Raw genomic sequence first — 22338 nt, 5'->3', positions numbered from 1 at the left:
AAGAAAAAAAGTGGCAGGTCACACGGTGCACGGCTCACGTCAGGACAAGTCCTGGAAAATGTGTTGAAGGACAGCAGAAAATAAACACGCAGAAAGAGACAAAACTTGGTCAACCAAAAGGAAAAAAACCAAAGGAACACAATTGGCACCAGAGACAAGAAAGAAACATTGGTCAAAGAGTGAAAGCGGGATAAACTCTGCCTTCCATGCTTGGCATGGCTGAGAGAGGAAACAAGAGCCGTTGGGGAGCTGTCAGCAACACGAGTCCTTTAGAAGGAAGACTTTTGATGGTGCTGTTCCAGCCAGTCTTGCATCATACTGCGGAGGGTCAGGTTGGGAATCAGCGTGGTGCCCATGGGCAGGTTGGACATGGGTGACTTGCGTTGAGTCTTAAGCCAGTGCTCGATGGCGGTGCGTTCATAAGTGTGACCATCAAGAGCTACCACGGGATCAGCCATGGGCTCGAGGGTGATGGCGCAGCGGAAGGAGTCAGGGATGTCCGAGTGGTCGGTGGTTGGCTTGGTGGGCAATGGGGGTTGGGTGGCAGCAGGCGATTTGGGTTTGCTTTGGCAGGGGTTGGTGGCGGCAACGCTCTTGGCCTTGTCCTCGACTGATTGTTCTTCTTCCTCTGATGGGGTGGGCCAGAGGATGGGCCTGAGGGACTGCTTGAGGGGGGCGTTACTCATGCGATGGGCCCGGAGAACGTGGCCAAAGTGGTCGACCAAGTGTCGATCGGTGGCAGAGACATGTTGGAATGAAGGTTCGGGATGCTGGGCCGGGGAGGAAAGGTCAACGCCGAGACGCCGGAATTGGTCGTCTCGACGTTGGCGAGCACGAATAGAGCGAAGAAACTGTCGTTGCTGGGCTTGGGCTGTCATCAGGACTTGCACGAGCTGAGCGTGATCAGAGGGGGGTTGCTGAGATTGTGTGGTGGATGCATGGGGAGCTTGGGTGGCTGGGACAGCAGGCTGGTGCTGACAATAGCGACGGCGGAGGTCTTCGAGCTGGCGCAGGGTGTGTTCGTGGCGATCGTGCAGTCGGGCACCAAAGTCTTCCGGGGACATGGGCCGCATGGGGCCCGCGGACGAAGGTTCGTGTGCGCCGAGACGGGGGGAGCCAGCGTTGAGAATGGCGGTAATACCGGCGTCACGTCGAGCCTGGTGTTGAGCAGCGGCCTCGCTCTGTGGGGACGGATGCATATTTGAGGGGGTGCTGCTTTCGAGGCGAGGGCGCTGTGCCGGGGGCTCGCCCGCAGCGTCGGCATGGGGCCGAACGGCGGCGAAGCGCTGTGGCTGTGGTTGTGGTTGTGGCTGTGGCTGGGTGATACCGTAAGGGCCGTAGAGATGAGGCGAGGCAAAGGGGACAAAAACCATGTGGGGGGTTTGGTGGTTTTGATAGGCGCCAGTTGCAAACGAAGTTTGATTGTTTGCCATGGCTGCTGCTGCAGCTCGGGCGGCGGCCGCAGCGGCAGCTGCAGCTTGGGGTGTGGAGGCGTACAAGGCTTGCGACCACTCAAGGCCGTACGCCGCCGCAGCCATCCTAAGCCCTACACAAAGCGTCCAAGTGGCGTCAAATGTAATTTTTTTTTCAAAAGTGAGGAGACAAGAGCAACCAACAAAAAAAAGTGTCAGCCACTCTTCAAGGTGTGTAGGCGTAGGAGGAGTCTTGCAGGCAACAAGCGAACGAACGAAAATGCGCAGAAAGAGAGAGAGAGAGAAATTTTAGAACAAGAAAAGGTCAGAAAAAGTCAGAAAAAAGGAAGATTTCAAGCAAGAAGAAATGAAAGAAAAGATGTTGTTGATGTCAATCTCTCTCTCTCTTCTTCGTTCTCTCTCTCTTTCGCTCTCTTGTGTGCGTGTGTGCGTGTGTTTCTGTAAACGCGGGCGGGCGGACGAGGGCAGCGGCTTACCTTGAGTTGAGGCAAGGGCGGGGTGGTGGAGCAGCAACGGTGGTGACGGGCGCCTGCGTTGTCTTTCAAGAACTTGTCTTGCTTAAACTGGCGGTGTGGATCAAACCCACGGTAGCTCGTGGACCGTGGAAGACAATGCTCAGAGGGGTGTGCGCGTGCAGCAAGGTTGCAAAAAATAAAGGGCAACGGCACCGAGAGGATCGCTTAGCAAAAACAAACAAACAAAAATGGCAGGCACCTCGTGGTGACGTGGATGGATGATGGACGACAACCTGATGGATGATGGCGGGATTTCATGCAAGAATGGGGGGGGGGGGGGGGGCCGNTTACTTAAAAAAAGAAAATGCGGGGCGATCTACCCCCCCTTGATCATTTGGGGGGAAGGAGGCAAGGCAAAAAAGGCAATCCTGGGGAGGGGGGATCATCCGATGGCGCAATTGTGTGCGTGCAAAATGTGGGGAAACGGGGTTCACCTCTCAAATTGTCCGGAAAAAAAAGCCAGAGGAAAGGAAAGGAAAGAAATATGAATTTTTGGAAAGGAAAGGAAGGAAAGGTCCATGATGGCATGAGGCAATTTCAACATCCCCGTGACCTGGTTTTGCAATCATGTGTCGGGGCGCTTGTATGTGATGGACGGGCATGGTCAGGAGGGGGCTGGTGGTGGGCTCGGTCGTTGCCCTCGTTTCAACTTTGTTTGATTGGCTGAAGAAGACGTAGAGGGGCTGGAACCCCTCATCAGGAACAGGGCCGGTGCTTCAGCGCCATCGCAGAAGCGGCAACATACGCGTGGCGCTGACGGATGCCCATGACGCTTGATCACCAGCCGCACTGGCATGCGTAGGCGAGACGGATCAGCATCACTCTCGGCATTGACGTTGGCAGAGCGTCTGGGGTGGGGTTGGCCGAGACACGGCCTACATGCATGCCCCGTCTCTGCTGGGAGTAAAGCTTTTTTTGGTACAGGTTGCAGAAAAGTTGGTCGAATCGAGCTTTTGGGGCTTGCTTGGGAAGCAGGGGGTCGGTGGACATAGGCAACGTTTCTCGGAGGGCTCGGTGGGCTTGAACCGCCATACGCGCTGTATGCGGCTCCATTCAAGTTTCCCGAATTTGACCCCAAAGGCTCTCCGGAGGAACGACGCTGACCGGCGCCGTCAGGGCCAGCGTCTTCATTCCCCATAATTCCTCCCTCATCTTTTGGTTGCATCCTTGCGCCACACAACACGCCAGAAATCTTGGGCACGCCAACGGGGTGCGTGGGGGTATGGTAAGCAACGCTGGCACGAGCGGGGCAATAACACCCCGAGCATGAACCATGAATGTCTTGGCTTGGGCGTTGCAGAGACATCCCATATCGCGCTGCCCTTGTGCCTCTGCCCCCGCTACACGACTGACTTCTTCAACCCCGCCCCCCTCCTTCTCAGACTTTCTGCAATGCAATGTCAGCCATCTTTTCTTCATCTGCTTCTTCTGCTGTTTTCTCTTCTTCTTCTCGTCATATGATGTCTTTGGTTCGTCTTGTAATGCGAACGTTCGCGTCGTTTTCTGCTTCTTCTTCTGCTTCTGCTGCTTCTGCCTTTTTTTCTCTTTCTTCTTCTGCTGTTTTGGTGCTCCTGCAACAGGCTCCACCACGACCATCTTTATGATCTCGTCGTCTGCGCGCTGACGCTCAATTTGACCTGACTCAGCCTGCGTCACTGCTGGCACACAAAGAGAGCCCTCCGTGATGATCGACCGCCATTCGATCAGCAATTGCAGATTTTCACGACTGCTTACACTGTCCTTCTCACACTGACTTGCAGCAAGTGAGCCGCCTACACTGATGCAAAAGGTAAATCTGTCCCCAGTACACCTGTGCAAACGCCCGAGCATCCCGGACCCACGTCAGGTCATCCCTCTCAAAAATGTGGGGTTGACTTCTACGAACGATGGATTCAGACGTGACCTTGCTGTTGCCTGGAAGAGCACGTCGGAAACGCGTGAAGTAAGGCTTTTTGTCCCCCCATACCCTAAACCCTTGCAACCTTTGAAGTAAAAAAGATACTGGTGTTCCGCTCCGTCCTGCCCTTCATTCCGTTTGTCTGTTTCGCTTCGTCCTTGACGAAATCTCATTTCGTGTTGACAGGCAAGTTGAAGAAGAAGAATAAAAGGGAAAATTTTCTGCGTGCGCATTTGCCATAACAACGTCATCGATGAACACAATTTCTATCCTTCCATGGACGAATAATGTCATATGTTGCTGTCAGCGTTTCCCGCGTCGTTCTGCAGCCAGCGCCAATCAGGCGCCATCAGCGCCATGTCCTCCCTGCGCCGGCCCCTCCTTGACGTCGTGTGCAGGAGAACATGTCATGTGAATTTGGCAGTGATCAGTGATGCTGTCTGGCACCGGCCTGGAACGTCAAGAGTTGGGTCAATTTTGGTCGATTTCGCCGCCAAACATCATGGCGGGGCGGGGGTTCCCAGCACAACCAGCCGACCTTGGCGGGTCCATCGGGCTTGATGACGCTTGTTCACGGCCATGCAAACGAAGCAGATCGGGACTTTGGCTGCATCGCCAAATCACATCGATGACGCTCCCACAGCTTTCCCCGAGCTGCCATCGCACGCAAATCCCACAAACACATGCTTCTTTGATCAAGAACACCGGTATCATGCCCAAGGGCAGCCACCCTTGCATCGCCTCAGCCCTCCAGTCGCGTCCCCATGGACCCCCAGACAGGCCGTCCCAGGACAAGCGCACCCTCACAATATGGTCACACGACGATGTGACTGCAAGATGCCCTCTCATCACACGGCAAAAGGCGTCCCTATTGCACCCATATTCCCCTCAAACCCTCCCATTCGCGCGTCCAGACGCGCAACGTCATCCTCGCCACGTTCCTGAACACTCTCAGGCCTCAGGGAGAGGGCAATGAAGGTGAAGAGGGTGTGATCGTCGTCAGCAGCAATCGCGAGCTGATCAGAGCTGAGAATCGCAAAACGAGCATATCGTGTAATCGAAGACAGTGAAGTACAATTTGCCATTCGCATGCATGTATGCATATGGCTTTGCCTGCGCGCTGTCCTGGTCGGTCGTCGTCAGCTTCAGGCCTCCATCCCATTTCATTCACATTCAAACCCCACCCCCAGCACCCGACGGGTAGGTGAGCGCCCGAGCTAGTCACCCGAGCTAGGCACCCGAGCTAGTCACCCGAGCTAGGCACCCGAGCTAGGCACCCCCTTCCGAAGGGCAAAGGCAGCGTCGTGTCTGACCTCGCCCACCTCGGGCTAAAACCGCGCATCCACTTTGCCGATCGCGCCAAGACGGGTGCATCGAAACGGCTCTTCTTGAACCTCGTTGCCCGAGGAGGATGGCCGCTTCCCCGCCGGCGGCCCCAACCACCGCCGACCTCCAGCAGCAAATTCTTGATCTCGCCGAAGTCATCGCCCTCCAAGCCAAGGAGGTTGAAGGTTGCCATCACCAGGTACGAATCAACTCACGAAACCATCGCACCCCGCCTCCATCAGCCTCGTCCCCTGTCCAAACAGCAACGTAGTCCAAGCACGTCTTGATCCTGTCTTCCTGTGTTGTGCAGATCAAGCTTCTCAAAACCCGCATTTCGCAGCTGGAGAACGCCAACAAAGGTGCGCGAGGGCTTGGAATCCTTGGCTTGCCCAGCTACACTTCATGCTCTCACTTGATTCTTCCCTTCTTTTACGCCAGTGCCCAGCAACCGCAGTTCCCTGCGTCGGCCGCAAACACCCGCCAGCAATACCGCTGCCCTTGATGCCGACAACTCCCCCAATCATGGTACGTGTGCCTCGCTCCATCCCAGTGCAAGCACCCAAAAACTACGCTCAAGGTTCTTCATTCATCGCCAACATCTTGTCGTACAGAGGCTGCCGTCGAGCGTCGGCCCAGCACCAACCGCAAACTGGCGCGCATTCGCTCGCGCAACTCCCGCAAAAATCTCGCCGCCGAGCTCCAGGTTCCGCCCCTGCCTTGCTGCAGGGCAAGGACTCACAACTATTGCAAGCCACGTCCCCGCCAAACTCACGCCATTCCGCACCCCGCGCTGCCCTTCTCCTTGTCGCCAGGATGAACTGCCAACCCTGGTCATCAACAATCATGCCAACGTTGTTCATCCGCCCCTTGATGTCGAAGACCTCAATACATGTACGTCCTTCCAAAGCTAGCTTCCCATCTGGGATCCAGTGCAGCAGGGTGTTGGTGTAGTTTCCGCCATGAAATGCATTTGGGGCAGGAATTGAAAAGGGATACAGAGAAGCGAGCTGACAAAGCAGCCAGCCACATTCACACACGTGTGCCTTCATCCTCGAATTGGCATGCATTCCAGTGGATACGAGCACACCCCTCAACTCGTTGCGCCTCACCCGAGCCTATGGCTACAATGGCAAGCTACGCCACGCAGTCGTTTATCTCCCGAAAACCAATGAGGTACGAGCAGGACCTCTGCTGAGCCTGGTGACCCAAGCATCCCGGATCTCCGCCCCGCCCTCACTACCCCACCCCCACCGGTCAATAGGTTGCATTTCCAGTCGGAACTCTTGTCGTCTTGATCGATCCGACCACACACGAGCAGCGACTCTACAAGGAGCATCGGTCTCAGGTTCAAGCGTAGGTCATGGCGCTTCCGCCCCCCTCATACGCTTGTCCACCGTGCGCCCCCCTAGCCCTTTGCCCAGCACCCCACGCAGTAGCCGGTCAGACCCTCACCACCATATCAATTAGACTGGCTCTTCATCCCGATGGGGATGTGATGGCCTCAGTCGGCACCATCACCTCTCTGCGCAACCGCCCCGCCATCCGTTTTTGGGATCCCGATACGCTGGCCACGCTGCACACTCTCGAGCACGACAATCTCAGCGGAGTTGCGCTCCTGCAATTTTCCCCGGTGGACCCCGACATTCTCCTGGTGTACCAAGAGCAAGAACAACTGCTGAGCCTGTGGGACTGGCGCAACCATGTACCCATGATCTTTCAGGCGATGGGCGGCGATGTTCTCTCGCTCCATGTCAACGTTACCAGCAACACCATTGTCACTGCTGGCAAGCGACACCTCATGTTTTGGACCCTCAGCGCCCAGAATGACCAGACGGTCACCTTGGCCCCAAAGCGAGCCATTTTTGGCAAGCGCGATCGGCCTGCTGCCGTGTTGTGCGCCATGACGTCTCCCAAAGGCCTCACGGTAACGGGCGACACGTCCGGCGCCATTCTCGTCTGGACCAAGCCGGTTCCCAATCATAATGTACGTATCATCCACCGGCTTTGCCAACCCCATCACACTGGCTCACACCTCTGCCCTTGGTCCGGATCATAGATCTCACACCTGATTGAGAATGCCCACGAGGGGGGAGTTGGGGCCCTGTGCGCCACCGAGCAGGGGTTTGTCTCTGGTGGCGTCAAGGATGGCCGCGTGCGCCTGTGGGCCTGGACCTATGACCTCTTCCCCGTCAACGATGACGAATTCAACGAGATGACCGTGCATGGCGGTGTCCGGTGCGTGGTCTGCCCCAGCTCGCCTAGATTTTCTGAGCCTCCCAGTCCCACGAGAACGTTGGGCGAAGGAGACTTGACAAGCTTCCAGCTTCTCCAGTGCCGCCCCTGACCGCTTCACTCGATGCTTAGCGCCTTGGCATGTGTCACCGTCGACGGGTTGCCTTATCTGAGCGACTTTTTCGTACGTCAACACTCCTCTTGGCCGCCAAGGCATAGTCCCGACCGCTCTGCGTGCTGTGGCCTGCCATTCAAAACAACGCCACTTTTTTTTTTTTCCTTGGTTCACGACTTGCCTCAGATTGGCACGAGCACCAACGTCGTTCAGAGCGTGGATGCAGGCGAGGGCACGGTCAACACCATTACACGTGGCCACTCCAGTGCCGTTGTGGCTGCTGCCCCGCAGCAAGAGCACTTTGTCACGGCGACGAGGGACGGTGTGATCACGGCTTGGGATACACACCTGGCCCGACCGGCAAGTCTTCGATACTGATTGCACACGGTTTCTATTTCAAGCTTGACCCCTCATTCCCGCGCCTTTGTCGCTGCTGCGCGCCACTGACCGCCAGGCTTGGCAGCACATTAATGCTGGTGACGGCCTCCCTCGGTCCCTGGCCGTTTCGCCTTTGCATGGTACTGTGCTTTACTGGCAGTGCTGGAGTTTCCTTTGTCTGGGCAACAAAAGGCAGGGCAGGGTAGACCAACACACTTTTGTGCCTTGCATAATGGTCTTTGGTTGGACCGTCGTGGACGGGTTTTAGGTGTGGTGGCCATTGGCTATGCTACTGGTGTGGTTGATCTACTGGCTGCTGATGGCGCTTCTCTAGGTGAGTCGGTGGGAACATGTTCTTTTGCCGCGGTGCCCGACTGCATTGTGAATTCTGATTTGGCTTGTATGGCAGAGCAACTTTATGTTGTGGGCACTGGCATTACGGCCATCCAGTTTAGCTGTGATGACATGTGAGTGAGATGTGGCTTCTGGTGCTGTCGCTGGATGCGGTCCGCCAAAGTAGACGATCTGATGCGAGACAGGCAACCCGCTGACGACTGCACGACAACTCTTAGGCTGCTTGCCGTTGGTGCGGAAGATGGCATGGTGCGGATATACCAGCGAGCGGCCAGTGTCCCGGGCGTGCACGGGCCGACATACCGACCGCTGGATGAGAAGACGCATCAGGTTTTTGCCGACCCCATCGTGGGTATCGACATTTGTGACGCGAGTCAATTTTTACGCATCGCCTCGGCCCACACGGTCACGACACGCCGCATCTCCGACATGGCGGAACCTTCTGTGGAAACGGCCCGCGCCCTTGCATGGTCCACGCCGGCCGCGCGCATATGTACGTCGCTGTCCACTATGGAGTGCGCTTACAATTAATTGCCCGCAAATCTAAGCGGTCCGATTTGACGTATCTAGGCTGGCAAGCTGCAGGGGCCTGGGCGGCCGTGGGCAACGATGCGGCTGTTTTGGGCCCGGTGGCGCTGTACGAGCCCGCATTGACTTGCCGATCCCCACAACCGTGTCGAGGTTTTCTAGCAATACTCACGCATGTTCTTGTAGGCGAGTCGATTCTGGCATGCCGCTGCTGGCCAGCGGAGATCGGACGGGCACGCTGCGTCTCTATCGCTACCCGGCGCCAGAGGCGGTAAGCTCAGTGAGCGTTCATTTAATGCCCATGATGTGCCGCACCCTACCTACCCCTCATGGGCGTGCGCGCTGCTCAACTGCCAGGCCGAGGCCTTTATCTATGCACAACACAACAAGAGCATCACCGGTCTGGGCTTCAATAGGTATGTGGCTTTGTCAACCCCTGCCGGGCTAGGCCCGTGACTCGTGGGCCCATCATGCTCGTTATTCATGATGCACTGCGCGGCGTAGGGCGGGGACCCGCTTGTACTCGGTTGATGAGTCCCCGACGGGCCTCCTTTTGGAGTGGGAAATTTTGGATGTGACTGGTCGTCCTCTCAGTCAATAAAGTGCAGCCGCACTCTTTTGGTTTGCGCGGGTCGCAAGCCCATTGAACTCGGACCCTCTCTTGCCTCATTTCTCCTCGCCGTTTTGATGGCGGCCTTGTCTTTCTTGGTGGGAATGAGACACGTGCTGGCCTCTTGTTCTTTGCGACCAAACCATATGCCCTATCTTGCCCCATCTTGTCGTGTCTATGGGATACAAAGTGTGAAATGTATATGGGACTGGCCTGGGAAAAGGTGGAAGGCCAATGCCTGGCGTACCCCAGTAGCCAGTGGCTACAGCGCTGGGCGATAGAGCGTGGTATGTTACGTGTCTGCAAGAGCAAGGGACGATCCCGAAAGCAAGACACACAAGCTAAGCTGCCGGTCTCTGTGTGTGTGTGTGTGTGTGTGTGTGTGTGTGTGTGTGTGTGTGTGTGTGTGTGTGTGTGTGTGTGTGTGTGAAGAGAGAGAGAGAGAGACATGAAATGAATTGGTTTGGTCGGTAAAGAGAGAAATAACAGAGAGAGAGACACACACACACACACACTCACTCCGAAACAAAAGGAAAAACCCAAGGGGGAGTTGCATGTGCGTTGTTGGTACATGTTCAGTTTGCACGTTTGCTGTACCTCCCTCTGGCTCCATCTGGGCGTGTAGCAACGGCAGCTCGGGGCAGCTCGGGTTGAGTGCGGGTGTTGAGAACATTGGTGTGCGGCGGTAGATCAGGCGAGGTTGAACTGCTCACGGGCAGAGGAAACCCTATCACCATGTCGCTGCGCCGTAATATGAAGAATAGTATGCGCAAGTACTCTCCGGCCGAGTGTGATGTGCGAGAGGCCACGAGCAACGATGATATGGCTCCATCGCCGGCGCTGCTGGCCCAATGCGGGGCTTGGGCCAAGGATCTCACGCGACTTCCGGGGATGATGGCCATCATTTGGAAGCGGCTTGATGACAGTGGCAAGCTTTGGCGCCACCCGTACAAGGTGAATGGTTGCTACGCACGCAGGCACGGCTGCCACTGCCCGTGCCTTGCGGGCGAATCAAACCCCCGAGCGCCAGGGAACACGCACATCTGCACTCCCTCATGTCTCGGCGTGATTTCTCCGCTTTGTTGTTTTGTGTAGTGCTTGATTCTTCTGGAATACCTCCTGAAGCAGGACAACTTTGCCGTGGCCGATGAACTCCGCCACAACGTCTTTGCCATTCAGAGCCTAATCGGTTGGTGGCCACCTGCAGCTCAACTCGAGGCTTGCCTACTTGCTCGTCTGCAGTTGTGCAGACGCAGGACTGGGCATTGGACCTTGCTGGGCCTGCTGTTCATGCTCACTCTGCTCCACGCCCCTCCGCCAGAGTTCCAGTTTGTAGATAAGAATGGCATGGATCAAGGCCTCAATGGTATGTGCATGTGGGTGTTCTGAGTAGGCAGTGGCGAAGCGTCTGGGGCAGACCCACACGAGACACTACCCCACTGCCCACAGCAGCATTCTTACACCCATCCCTCATGCCGACACTATAGTCCGAGAGCGTGCCAAGAGCGTCTTGCAGCTGATGGAGGACCTGGAGACTCGGAATGGTGCCTTTGTTTCCATGCCAGGCTCGGCGGGGGGACGTCACATGAGCCATTCATCGGATGCGCGAGGCCGGCCCCCTCCGCCACATATGCAGCCCCCCTCCCCACCGAGAGATGAGTGTGCGACGCCGCCTCCTGGGGAGGACAGCTTGCCCCCGCCATTGTCCATTTACAATTTTGGCGACGCCTTTCCTTCCGATCAATATGGCGATTCGGAGGATGGCAGCGTTGCCATCAATCCGCGCTTCTCTGATCCCCGAACACCCCCACCAGGCCAGGCTTGGGGTGGTGCCTCGAATGGAACTGGGCTTGCACCAGGCAGCCTGGCCTATTCGGCTCGCCCTCGCGCTGCCACGGCCACGGAGCGTCCCACCCTCCCCCAGCGCCGCTCCTCCTCGACCGGTACGTCGTGTGCTACAGTCGATCAAAATCTCTTGTGTTGCCTTGTCTGTCTGCCTGCCTGCCTGTCTGCCTGCCTGTCTGCCTGCCTGTCTGTCTGTCTGCCTGCGCACGAGGGCAAAGGCACGAAGAGACGGTGTGGTGATTTGAGGATACATGGCCTACACTCAAAATTTGGTTTGAATTTTTATCAACATGTAAACTCAACGCTTGGATTGCTGCGCTTTGATCCGTGGATAGCCGGTTCGTCGGCAGCGGCGAGTGCAAACGGTATTCGCACGGCTTCCCGGGACCCGGTTATTGCAGCCCAGCGCCAACAACACGTGCTGCAACAGCAACAAATGTACGTGTCCAATGCCGCCCAAGCGTCGCGACCGAAGCGCAACATATGGTATTCAAACAACTCACTTATGATATTCAAACAACTCACTTTTGCCTCTTGATTGCGGTGGCAGGGCACGGGACCAGGGGAATCCGCAGTCCGAGGAGGCCATGTTGCGCTTGGCCATGGAGCTGAGCTCCCAGGAGGCGCTGCGGGATCGGGAGCTTCGCCAGCGAGAGGAAGACGAGTTGAAGGAGGCGCTGCGAATTAGTGAAATGCAGCTGAGCGAGCAACCGGTAGGTGGACGAGGAGACTTGTGGTGGGTGCAGTTTCTGCGTCGGGTAGCAGATGCTTAATCGACCGTTGCGTCGTTGCCATAGGCCGCGGCTGGGCCGGACACGGGTGGCTTACCGCCCTACAGTTTTGAAGCTGGACAAGGCGCTGCTGGAAGTGGAGCGGCCACGCCGGCACACTGGGCACAGTTTTCATAATGCTACTGCCCGAATCAATCTCTAATAGCTCTTTGTCTCGTTGTCATATGTTACCACATGTCAGCCTGGCTTGGTTGCGCGGAGGACCAGAAAGGGCTGCCCCGAGGCGTGGCTTGCTGTTCGATTGGTGACGATGGTGAGGCCGGCCACAGCCACCAGAGCCTCAAGGGTGGCTGAACTATGATAGTAGAGTTGAAGATCGGTAAAGGGTTCTGGGAGAGGCTGTTGTACATCATCGCCGCCGATCCAGCTGGCCAGAAGCAGCTGACCCCCCGGCTTGAGCGACGAAGCGAGCTGAAGCAAACCGTGGGCGCTGGCCGTTTGATTCAGGTGATGCAGCACAAACAGGCAGAGCACGCCGGCCAAGCGTGCGGCGCCAAGAGAAGCAACAGCCTCCATGTCTCCACAGGCCAGTGTGGCCTCTGGGCAAGCGGCGTGTGCCAATTGCAGTTGCGCAGGACAGGGGTCAAGCCCGACGAGTTGCAAGCCGGCTGGGCGAAGCGCCTGAAGCTCCGCCAGTCGCTGCCCATTCCCTGTCCCAACATCCACCACCACCAACGAGTCCAACCCGCTTGAACCAGGCACCACCAAAGCCTCCGCAAACTCCCTCATCTCCCCCAGCACGGGGGCATCCCCATCTCCCACCCCCTCACTCAACGGACTCGCCGTCACAACCGCCGCCGCCGCCGCTGTATACAGCTCCACCACCCGCTCCATCTCCTCCGCCATCGAACCCAGTGAGCATATTCTTTACCGAGCCTGAAATAATCTGACATCTGACATCTGACATTTCCTCCAAAATCAGGATTCGTGTGTGTCATACAAGTGCTTCTGAGGACACGGTGTGTGGAATCTTCAAAGCAATTCCCCTTGATACGGTGATGGTAGGTGTGGTAGGCTTGAGGTAGCATTTTTTTGATGCAGTCCTGTCTGTGTTTGCGCGCTTCTCTCTCTCTCTCTCTCTCTCTCTCTCTCTCTCTCTCTCTCTCTCTCTCTCTCTCTCTCTCTCTCTCTCTCTCTCTCTCTCTCTCTCTCTCTGTCAAGATGGCAGCGCAACGGAGGATGGGGCTGGTTGGTGTGGCCCTGTTGTTGTTGGGGTTGATGGTGGGCTGGGTCGTCGGGTTGGAAGATCCAGTCGGGATCCATTTGCAGATTACGGCTGATCCGCGGTTCAGCGCTCGCGTCATGTGGTCGTTGCCGCAGACGGCGTTGCGTGCCGTGCCGCCGACCAGCTGCATCTATGGCACTGACCCCTCGGCTCTTGATGCCAACGTTTCGGCCTTGACGTCGACCTACACCGCGGGTGGCTTCAAGGGGGCCCTTCAACAATGCGAGCTGGTCAACCTGCAGCCGGCCACCCGTTATTACTATGCCATCGTGGCCAACAACGTTCAGTTCCGCACGCTGCATTTTACCACAGCCCCGGAACTATCCGCGCCGATCCGGGCCATCAACTGGGCCGACATGGGAATCCAGGTCCGTACAGCACCTCCGCATGTCTGCATACGCCTTTGGCTTTGCAAATCTCAGCACCTGGCATGCCTTGTGGTGACTCTTGGTTGTCATCCCAACCGAATAGAACCCAACTGCCACCAGCCTGCACACCCAGCTAGCTGCTGCCAATGACGTGCAAAACGGCAGCTATACCCTGATTATCAACGCTGGTGACACTTCTTGTGCGTTGAGCCCAGGGACAGAAGCCAGAGTGTTTCAGTTCCGATTAAATGCCCCCCACTCCCCAGGTGTCTTTGGTCTCCTGCCTCACAGCTGCGTTGTGCCACGCACAGATGCCGACGACTACAATCTGGAGGTGCTCGACATCCCCAACAGCTGGGTTCTGGACCGCTTTTGGTATCATCTCTCCCGCCCCTGCTGCGATTTTCTTGCATTGAAACTTGTGCTTAATTACTTTCCTTCGCTCGTGGCCGCTTGCTGTAGGGGCGAAGTGGAGGGCTCTGCTGGCTATGCCACCATGGCGCTCGCCCCAGGCAATCATGAGGATCAATTCAACTTTGCCGCCCACCTCAATCGCACGCTTATGCCCGCCCCTTTGAACGCCTCGGGGCCCCTTGAACGGTTTGTCAGCCTCGTTCCACCAGTAGGCCAAAGCCATCATAGCTGGGCCATGTGCCAAAGCCCCATTTATGCTACTGTGGCTACCGTGTCAATGCGTGGGCATGCACCACCCTCTTGATCTTTCTCATGCATTGCTCTGGACCTCGTGTGCTGCTGGCCGTGTAGCTTCTACTATTCGTTTGACTACGGTTGCGTGCACTTTGTCAGCTTTAGTACTGAGCACGACGTGAGCCGGGGCTCGGAGCAGTGGGAGTTTGTTGTCGCTGACCTCAAGCGTGCCCAAGCCAACCGCGACAAAGTCCCGTGGATCGTCGCCTTTACTCACCGTGCGTCCCGCTCGCACTCGAGCGTCAATCAAACTCTCGTTCGGCCCGCAGTACTCACTCAGTCACCCACGCGTATGTCAACCTTTGCCTTTGATCACAGACCCCTTTTACTGCTCCTCCTCGACTGAACCCGGCCGCTGCGGCCCAGAGATGGACAACTTTCTTGAAGCCTTTGAGGACGTTTTCCACCAATACGGCGTCGACCTCTTTACCTCTGGCCACAACCACTGGTAAGTGACCAATCGGGAAAAAAAATTCAGAGTGGCGCCCGCCTCATCACCTCTCTGCTCTATACCCTTGCAGCTACGAGCGCAGCTGGCCCGTCTACCAGAAGCAACCCATCAAAACCCTGCACCGACCCAATGCAACCGTGTACGTCGTGAACGGTGCAGCTGGAGACATTGAAGGCACCCAGGGCGGCTGGACTGACAACGTGGATTGGCGGTCAGTTGGTGCAAACCTTTGTGCCCCTCACCTTGCAACATTTGCCACTGTCATTTTATTCACGAGTTGGCTCTGGCCCTGGAATGTGCACAGGGCGGCGCACAGTGATGGGCTATACACGGGCTACGCTCGTTTGCGCGCCAACATGACTGCTTTGGAGTGGGACTACGTTGATGCAAAGACCATGCAAATCACTGATTCCTGGGCACTTACCAAGTAGAGCGGCCCTTTTGTGTGTTTTTGAAATTTATTTGCACATCTCGCTCCTGGAGCGTGAATTAGCTGACGGTTCTCGTTCTTGAATTAGTTATCAGTTGTGCTCAAAGAAGCTCCGTGCAATCGCAATTGATGAGTTAGAAACTGACACGCCGGAACAACAATCACCATGCGGCAAGGAGAGCGCATGCGCTTGCGGCTTCTATGCTGACGTCACGATTGAATGAAACAATGGACCCGGGCCAAGATTATGAACGCCACCTGTGCAGAAAAGACGCGCGGACCATACGACAAGCCGTGAGCATTCGAGCCGCGCACATAAACGCCAATCAGCGGTCAACAAGGACCTACAACTTGAGCTTCTTGTCGGCACCACCGCTTGCCACCAAGGTCCTGTACAGAGGGCACAGCGACACCGCCGTGAGCCTGACTCTTAAGACTTGGACACACCCTGGACATGCTATGATTCAAATCTGATTGATCACCATCGGCCTGTGCATCTGCCTCTGCCTCTGCTAAAACAAAATCCGAAACATGTGCAGCCTCACCCGTTGGGCGCCCAATCAACAGCAAAGACGGAGCCTTCATGACCGGGCAGATCCTTCAACAGCTTGTGGTCTTTCACGCGCCACAGCTTGATCGTCGTGTCTTCACTGGCCGTGATGAGCATACGTGAGTCTGGGCCCCATGTCAACCGATACACTGGGCCAACGTGTGCGCGAAACGTCCGCAAAAACCTAAGGAAGAATTCAAAGAAAACAAAAAAAAAATAGGAAAAAAAAAATAGAAAAAAAAAGTGAACGGGTCAGACAGGGAGACCCATCGTACATTGAGCAGGAAGCAGCAGAAGCTGCCCTCGACCCCTGGGTAAAAACACGTACGTGCCCGTCTTGCCATCCCAGAGTTTGGCTGATTTGTCAAATGAGGCAGACGCAATCAAGCGACCATCTGGGCTGTACAATACAAAGTTGACACCTTTTTGGTGCCCCGTCATTCGTGTCACCGGTTTCTTGTCAGTCGCAGGATTCCACAAGAACAATGTGTTGTCCTATCAAGTCCCAGTCATATCATATTCGGGACAAAGACAGACCGCACGATCAACAGCATCAGACCCAACGCCTCGGACAGCATCAACCCCATCACCCTCGGGAAATTCGAGCAAGCAGATTTTAAAGAAACATCATTGCAGAATCGGACGCACCTCGCTGCCAGAGACAAGCTTTTCGCCAACAGCTTTGACGACGGCGTCATACTTATCCTTGGCCGCCGCAATTGCGTCTCCATCGCTTCCGATGCGGCCGCGCTCGTCATAGGGGCCCGTGCGCATGGCAAAGTCTGTGCTCAGGGAGAGGGAGTTGACCCAGTGGGCATGGCCCTGCAGCGTACGGCAGAGAACGCCATCACTGGCACGCCACACCTTGATGGTGGTATCTTGCGAAGCCGTGTAGATGAGATCGCTACCACCCCACTTGACACAGGTGACACATTTGGTGTGTTGGCTGAGTGTTATGACACAACGACCTTTGGAGAGGTCCCAGATCTTCGTCTGAGCATCCTTGGACGAGCTCGCCACCAACTGCGACTTGCCCTTGGTCCTGAAGGCAAGGCACAAAGGTTGAGTTAGAAGAGCCACAAAACAGGGCCATAAGCCATGTCCTTTGGGCAACATGGCGCAGGGAACGAGGAGGATAGGGCGTTCGTACAGGTGCAGTGGCTGCCACGCAATCCAGGTGATGTAGGCACGATGGCCGACTAGCGGTTTGCCCAGCATTTCGTGGGTCTTGCCATCCCATATCCGAAGCTGTTACACCACACAAAGCAACAAGTGGCCCCGGGGCGATCGCATGTGAGCCCGACAGTGCTGCCATTGCCATTGTGATATGTGCCACGGCATAAAAGCCGGGCAAGTCATTGTGATGTGTCATGGCATAAACGCCGGGCAAGTGCCCACCTCATTATCACGCCCGCCCGAGGCCACGTAGAGGCCATCCGGTGACCAGGCAATGCATTGAACCCAATGACGATGCCCTGCAGAGCAAAGGCGCCACGTGCACGTGAGTGGCAATTGTAACAGACAGAAGCAGTCGCAGCCGTGAGAGGCATGATCAAGCGAATGGGCTTTGGATCGGGCTCCGAGGCCGCTGCAATTCTAGGAAACAGAGCGCAAGATGATTGACAGGAGTGCAACTTGGCGCGTACCTTTGCACGTTGACTTTGGGGTCTGTGTATTCACATCCCAGAAGCGGACGGTCTTGTCACCGCTGCCAGTAGCCAATTGCCTGCGCCAAAAAAAATAGGTGAGTGTGACAAAGATGAGTATGAGAAACAGGAGAGAAAGGGGAGAGGGACACGGTGTACTGAAAAAAATAATAGGAGACCAAAAATGTGTGAGAAAATGAGGGAGTGGGCGATGGACGTACTGGCCATTGGGTGAGAAGTAGGCATCAACAATGTTATCCGCGTGGCCAGGGATGGTGGCACTGCATTGGCTGATGCCGCGCACTTTGAAAATGGCCTAAGTCAAGTCAGGCAAGGGAGGACAGCAAATTGGCTGATCGGCTGAAAAAAAAAAAAGTCCAAGCAGAGTTGTGCAGAGAAGATCGCGGGCATGAGTGAAAAGCGAACCTGAGGCTGACAGACGATGGACACAATCGACTCTGCATGGTGGGCTTGCCGCTCCAGCAGGGCTTGCAGCGTTTCGACAATTTCTTCTTCGTTGACAAAGAAGGCATACGGGGTCTTGCTGTTGTCATCATCGTCCTCCTGCCGAGAGCAACGCAAAGGATCAGATGGCCCGACCAGAGCAGTGCGTTGGGCAAGGATACGCTATCATACATGACGAAGGAGACTGTTGGCCAAAAGTTGCAGCTGCTGAGGGGTCACATCAATGGGCAACTCGAGGGGTGGCCCAGCAGCCTCTCCCTGCTCGGTCTTGAGCTGTGCCAGCACTCGGCTATAAAACCACCAAAAAGCCGAGGCGCACTCGATGAGCAGGGGGTACCTGGGCACTGGCGGTAGATGCAAGGCCTGGCGCAAGCAAGGCTAGGTTCTCACCGCTGGTCTGAAGGAGCAGCGGCGGCAGTCTCGGCCATCTCAACGGTTGGTTCAACTTTGTGACGCTTCTCCGGCAGCTCGGCCATGGCGCCTGCTCAGCAAAGACTCGCTGACTTTGGGCAGGATACCCAGCGAAACAAGAGAAAAGAGAGGCGCTTTACCAAGCACACCCTCTCACACAACTCCTCCGCCCCCGCCTGTCCTCTACCAACACCAACGCTCCAAAGACACCACCGCCTACACGAGACCCGTCCGTCGCTCGCTCCTGTCCTGCTGTCTCTCAAAATGAACGCGTGCATGTGTCGCCCTTTTTGTCTGACAATGGCTTCCAAGACACACACGTGGCAAGAGAGAATTGTCATTCTCTGTGGTGTGTGTGTGTGTCTGTGTGTGTGTGTCTGTGTGTGTGTGTGTGTGTGTGTGTGTCTGTGTGTGTGTGTGTGTGTGTGTGTGTCTGTGTGTGTGTGTGTGTGTGTGTGTGTGTGTGTGTGTGTGTGTGTGTGTGTGTGTGTGTGTGTGTGTGTGTGTGTGTGTGTGTGTTCTGTGTGTGTGTCTGTGTGTGTGTATCTGTGTGTCTGTGTGTGTGTCTGTGTCTGTGTCTGTGTCTGTGTCTGTGTCTGTGTGTCTGTCTGTCTGTCTGTCTGTGGGTCTCAGGGAGATGGATGAAGGCAGACACAGAGCGCGGTATGATCAATCGGACGGGGTTGATTCAATCAGATGTTACTTGGTGTGGTGGCGATGCACGGCACCGCTGCCACGGTCAATTACTCGGCAACTCTCGAAGCCACTCTCACGCTGCTGCAACATCCAATTCACCTGTTGGTGGGAGACTGTATCGGTATCAGGCAATAGAATCACACAACAGACCCTCTGAGAAATTGAGAATCCTCACGACCTAGCCCGTTCGGGGAAAGGAGGGATCGGATCTGCGCAGTCCGACGCGAGTCTCCGGTGAAATCACTCAAGGCACACTGTTTGCAAGCGACTGGCCTAGAGGCTGGGATCTTCGCTTGCAGCAGCGCCTGCATCGCGACGGCGTCGGAGCTGCAGCATGTACAGTGTCTCGTGTTGAAACTCAGCATCCAATTTGCTGAGGGAAATGTGCTTGACGACAAAACCGACTGACAGTTGGTCGAGAAACTGCTGGGTGGCCGTGTGATTGCGATCCTCGTTGGTAACCCAGGCCAAGCCGCCTGGTCGAACCACCGTCTCCAACGTGTGCACCAAGGGTGGCACATCCTGCTCCTTGTAGACGACGTCGGTGGCCACCACGAGATCATAAGGCATCTCCAGGCGCTCAAGCGCAGCCTCGGGCTGTGTCCAGTCCAGCGGTTCCACCTTGACGGTGTGGGTGGTCGGCAGATCATCCTGCCAGTTGAGGCGGGCGTTGGAACGCAGATTGCCCTGGATCACCTCATCCCCCATGTCTGTCAGCGTCACGTGGGCTCCCAGCATGGCCAGGCCAATGCCGAGAAGTCCGCAGCCCGAACCCAACTCCAGGACCCGGCGCCCGCGAAAGTGGCGATGATACTTGGCATTCTGGCCCACAAAAGAAAGCATGGCCTGGCTTGCCTCCCAGATTGTTGTGCCTAGAGTACCGCACCCCAAAGCACCCACCATGAACGAGGGCAATGTTGAAATGTGAGCGCGGGAACACAACGAGGCATGTCCCGGAGGAGCAGGCTGGATCAGATGGCCCTCGCGATCCAAGCCCAAACGTACCAATACAATCATCTCCATCACGTTGCTGAATCCTGAGCGTCCGCCCTCCGCAGGGCATACTGACCGTGGCCATGGCCACCCGTGAATCAAAAGGCAATTTGCCTCTTGTGCCAGAAAAAAAAAAAAAGAGAGAGAGAGAGAGGCAGAGACAGAGACACAGAGACAGATTGTCAGACAGAGACAGAGACGTGAGACAGAGACAGATTGTCAGACAGAGACAGAGACGTGAGACAGAGACAGATTGTCAGACAGAGACAGAGACGTGAGACAGAAGTTTGTCAGCATGTCAATGACACGAGCAGAAACACGTCCAACTGGTTTGCACATGCTTACATGCCCTGGGATTAAATGTAAGATGAGGAAGCCGGCGCCTTGCTTTATTTGAGTTTGGATGCACTCGCTCATACACTCATAGGTGTTCTCTTTGTGATGGATGACACAAACTCATCAATTTGAACACCCAACTGGCTCGGCCAAGCGAAGCTTTCAACGGCATGCGCAGATAAACCCTGCAAAACAGGACTGCGACTGGCAGGTGTACACTATACAGCGGGCGATAAAAGCGAAGATCCAACCAAACTCTTGGACCACTGCCACAACGAGGCTCCGAGACCGTTCTGATTGGGGGCGCTCGGCTTGATGGCGGGAGACTCGACCTGAGCTGGCTTGCCCCGGGATCGGTCGTGAACGGCAGCATGGAGCCAATCCAAGGATGGCCAGACGTTGTCCATCGTCATGAAAGAGCACCCTTGAATGTTCCAGCGTCGTGTCTGCATCAGTGCCAACAAGGCAGTGTCCGCCTATGCCAATCCAAGAGACCCGCACCCATCAAAGCCGGTAGGTTGGCGTGAGCATGTGGTCCAAATCTGCAGGCCACCAAGCGCGCGGAACACGCACCTGCAAGCTAGCTACCACCTTTGAGAGTGGGAGAGCCTGTGGTACATCCTGCTTGTTGACCAGGATGAGTAAAGGCGTTTCTGCCAGGCTCTCCTCTTCTAACAGGCGCCGCAACTCGTGCCAGGCCGCATCCAGTCGCTCTGAATCATTGCCGTCCACTATGCAGAGCAAATCATCGCCACCAAGTTGAGCATTTGGGCCATTTTTTGCCCCGTGCTTTGGAGGACGTTGGGGCACATTACACACCGACAAAGATGATGCTGTTGATGGCCTGGAAGAAATGACGAGCCAAAGGCCGGATGTATCCTCGACCGCCAACATCAAACGAGACAAATTCCGTCCGTTTTTTTGGAAGACGCAACCGTTGTAGCGTAAAGCCTAGCAAGGCATGAAGGACAGTTGTTATCAGGGCCCGGTTGGGACGAAACCGGCGGTCACTTTCTTGGGGGATCCCGTACCGATTGTCGGAATTTCGTGCGTAATGCCCTCCAGATCCAGCCGATACAAAAGCGTGGTTTTCCCAGCAGCATCCAGTCCCTGTTGACCAAAACTCGTGCTTCATCAGCCCAGCACACATGTTTTGTACCAGGGTTGCGAACCAACCACGCCGTAAGCAACGGTGAAGCTCCATCCTACCGTCAAGAGCGGGCGCAGCGTCGCCTCGCGAGATGTCCAGCCACCCATGTCACTGCTCAGCGGGGCTTAGCCGTCAACATGAAAGTAAATGCCAAACCGTCATCCCCTGCTCCAACACTGTTTCGCCCGTCATGTCCAACGATGCAAATGACTCCCCCCCGCGCTCAACGCTGGCACTCCACACACATGTCGGTCAAACGACTCCCAGCCCTTGACTCCAGCCCTTGACCTTTCACTTTGGACCAGAGTTGGCAACATCTTCTAAATTAAGGAAAGAAAGCTTCCTCAAAATAGCCGATGGCTGAATCTGACAAATGATCTTCCTTATTTTCGAGGGGTGAATTTATTTCACTGTGACAAGAGCAGCATGACGGAAGAACAGGCAGCGCCGCCACGGCCACGGGTGGGCAAGACCTGCATCATGCTGCCACAGCTGGTGCGTGAGGGTCAGCTGGAGGTGTCCATGCACACGTAAGTTGATTGATCGTTCCTGGACCTGTAAGCAGATGCAGATGCAGGGTGGGTGCTGGCCGTGCAAGACGCCCATTTGGCTTGTTCTTCCCAGGGTGCCCAAGCAGATTGAGCGAGAGCTCCGGCACATTTTTGGCGACCAGGTGGATGTGCGTGGCATGATCATTGTGCCACTCTTTCGACGCACATGCATGCCACTGGTGGGCGTAGGTGCAGAGGTGGAGGCCGAGAAAGAGCGGCATCTTGAGGGCTTTTTTGCTGATGCCCGCGCGTTTGTGGCCGCGGTGCGCGCGGCTGGCGGCTGGGCCGACTACACTGACCCCGTCTCGGGCTTCCCCATGGAGACGGACCGCCG

At 56.0% G+C, this 22338-nt stretch overlaps 6 protein-coding genes across 6 annotated transcripts; 3 read left to right on the top strand and 3 right to left on the bottom strand.

Moving 5' to 3' along the window:
* Positions 1 to 269: 269 nt before the first annotated feature.
* Positions 270 to 1538, bottom strand: MONBRDRAFT_11691 (uncharacterized protein; the record flags this gene model as incomplete). The annotated part of the gene is made up of 1 exon (XM_001749475.1): positions 270 to 1538. The coding sequence occupies one exon, from the start codon at positions 1536 to 1538 to the stop codon at positions 270 to 272; it is 1269 nt and encodes a 422-aa protein (XP_001749527.1).
* A 3718-nt stretch (positions 1539 to 5256) lies between these two features.
* MONBRDRAFT_29060 (uncharacterized protein) lies at positions 5257 to 9234 on the top strand (the record flags this gene model as incomplete). Its single annotated transcript, XM_001749541.1, has 16 exons — positions 5257 to 5370; positions 5482 to 5530; positions 5610 to 5696; positions 5783 to 5874; positions 5984 to 6062; positions 6244 to 6344; positions 6433 to 6524; positions 6639 to 7155; positions 7228 to 7406; positions 7536 to 7587; positions 7705 to 7840; positions 8165 to 8230; positions 8417 to 8743; positions 8821 to 8887; positions 8965 to 9049; positions 9136 to 9234. 16 exons carry the CDS (start codon positions 5257 to 5259, stop codon positions 9232 to 9234), a joined length of 2142 nt encoding a protein of 713 aa, XP_001749593.1.
* Positions 9235 to 10080: 846 nt separating this feature from the next.
* On the top strand, positions 10081 to 12717 carry MONBRDRAFT_38766 (uncharacterized protein; the record flags this gene model as incomplete). The annotated part of the gene is made up of 6 exons (XM_001749540.1): positions 10081 to 10342; positions 10484 to 10754; positions 10876 to 11331; positions 11569 to 11671; positions 11784 to 11946; positions 12472 to 12717. Exons 1-6 carry the CDS (start codon positions 10124 to 10126, stop codon positions 12715 to 12717), a joined length of 1458 nt encoding a protein of 485 aa, XP_001749592.1. The 5' UTR covers positions 10081 to 10123.
* Positions 12718 to 13203: 486 nt separating this feature from the next.
* MONBRDRAFT_11688 (uncharacterized protein) lies at positions 13204 to 15879 on the top strand (the record flags this gene model as incomplete). Its single annotated transcript, XM_001749539.1, has 7 exons — positions 13204 to 13617; positions 13721 to 13992; positions 14383 to 14543; positions 14644 to 14773; positions 14847 to 14987; positions 15473 to 15623; positions 15838 to 15879. The coding sequence occupies 7 exons, from the start codon at positions 13204 to 13206 to the stop codon at positions 15877 to 15879; spliced, it is 1311 nt and encodes a 436-aa protein (XP_001749591.1).
* Positions 15880 to 16383: 504 nt separating this feature from the next.
* MONBRDRAFT_34170 (uncharacterized protein) lies at positions 16384 to 18532 on the bottom strand (the record flags this gene model as incomplete). The annotated part of the gene is made up of 8 exons (XM_001749474.1): positions 18258 to 18532; positions 18039 to 18156; positions 17829 to 17966; positions 17624 to 17718; positions 17403 to 17482; positions 17155 to 17231; positions 16907 to 17004; positions 16384 to 16798 (listed from the first exon to the last, which is right to left on the bottom strand). Exons 1-8 carry the CDS (start codon positions 18341 to 18343, stop codon positions 16384 to 16386), a joined length of 1107 nt encoding a protein of 368 aa, XP_001749526.1. The 5' UTR covers positions 18344 to 18532.
* A 715-nt stretch (positions 18533 to 19247) lies between these two features.
* On the bottom strand, positions 19248 to 21580 carry MONBRDRAFT_38764 (uncharacterized protein; the record flags this gene model as incomplete). Its single annotated transcript, XM_001749473.1, has 5 exons — positions 21513 to 21580; positions 21335 to 21413; positions 21123 to 21254; positions 20877 to 21034; positions 19248 to 19796 (listed from the first exon to the last, which is right to left on the bottom strand). The coding sequence occupies exons 1-5, from the start codon at positions 21558 to 21560 to the stop codon at positions 19248 to 19250; spliced, it is 966 nt and encodes a 321-aa protein (XP_001749525.1). The 5' UTR covers positions 21561 to 21580.
* Between the last annotated feature and the right edge of the window lie 758 nt (positions 21581 to 22338).

The sequence above is a fragment of the Monosiga brevicollis genome, genomic scaffold, assembly GCF_000002865.3.
Source record: "Monosiga brevicollis MX1 MONBRscaffold_31 genomic scaffold, whole genome shotgun sequence".
Taxonomy (NCBI): Eukaryota; class Choanoflagellata; order Craspedida; family Salpingoecidae; genus Monosiga; species Monosiga brevicollis.
Note: the sequence above shows the minus strand (reverse complement) of the source record. Positions and strands in the feature narration are given on the sequence as shown.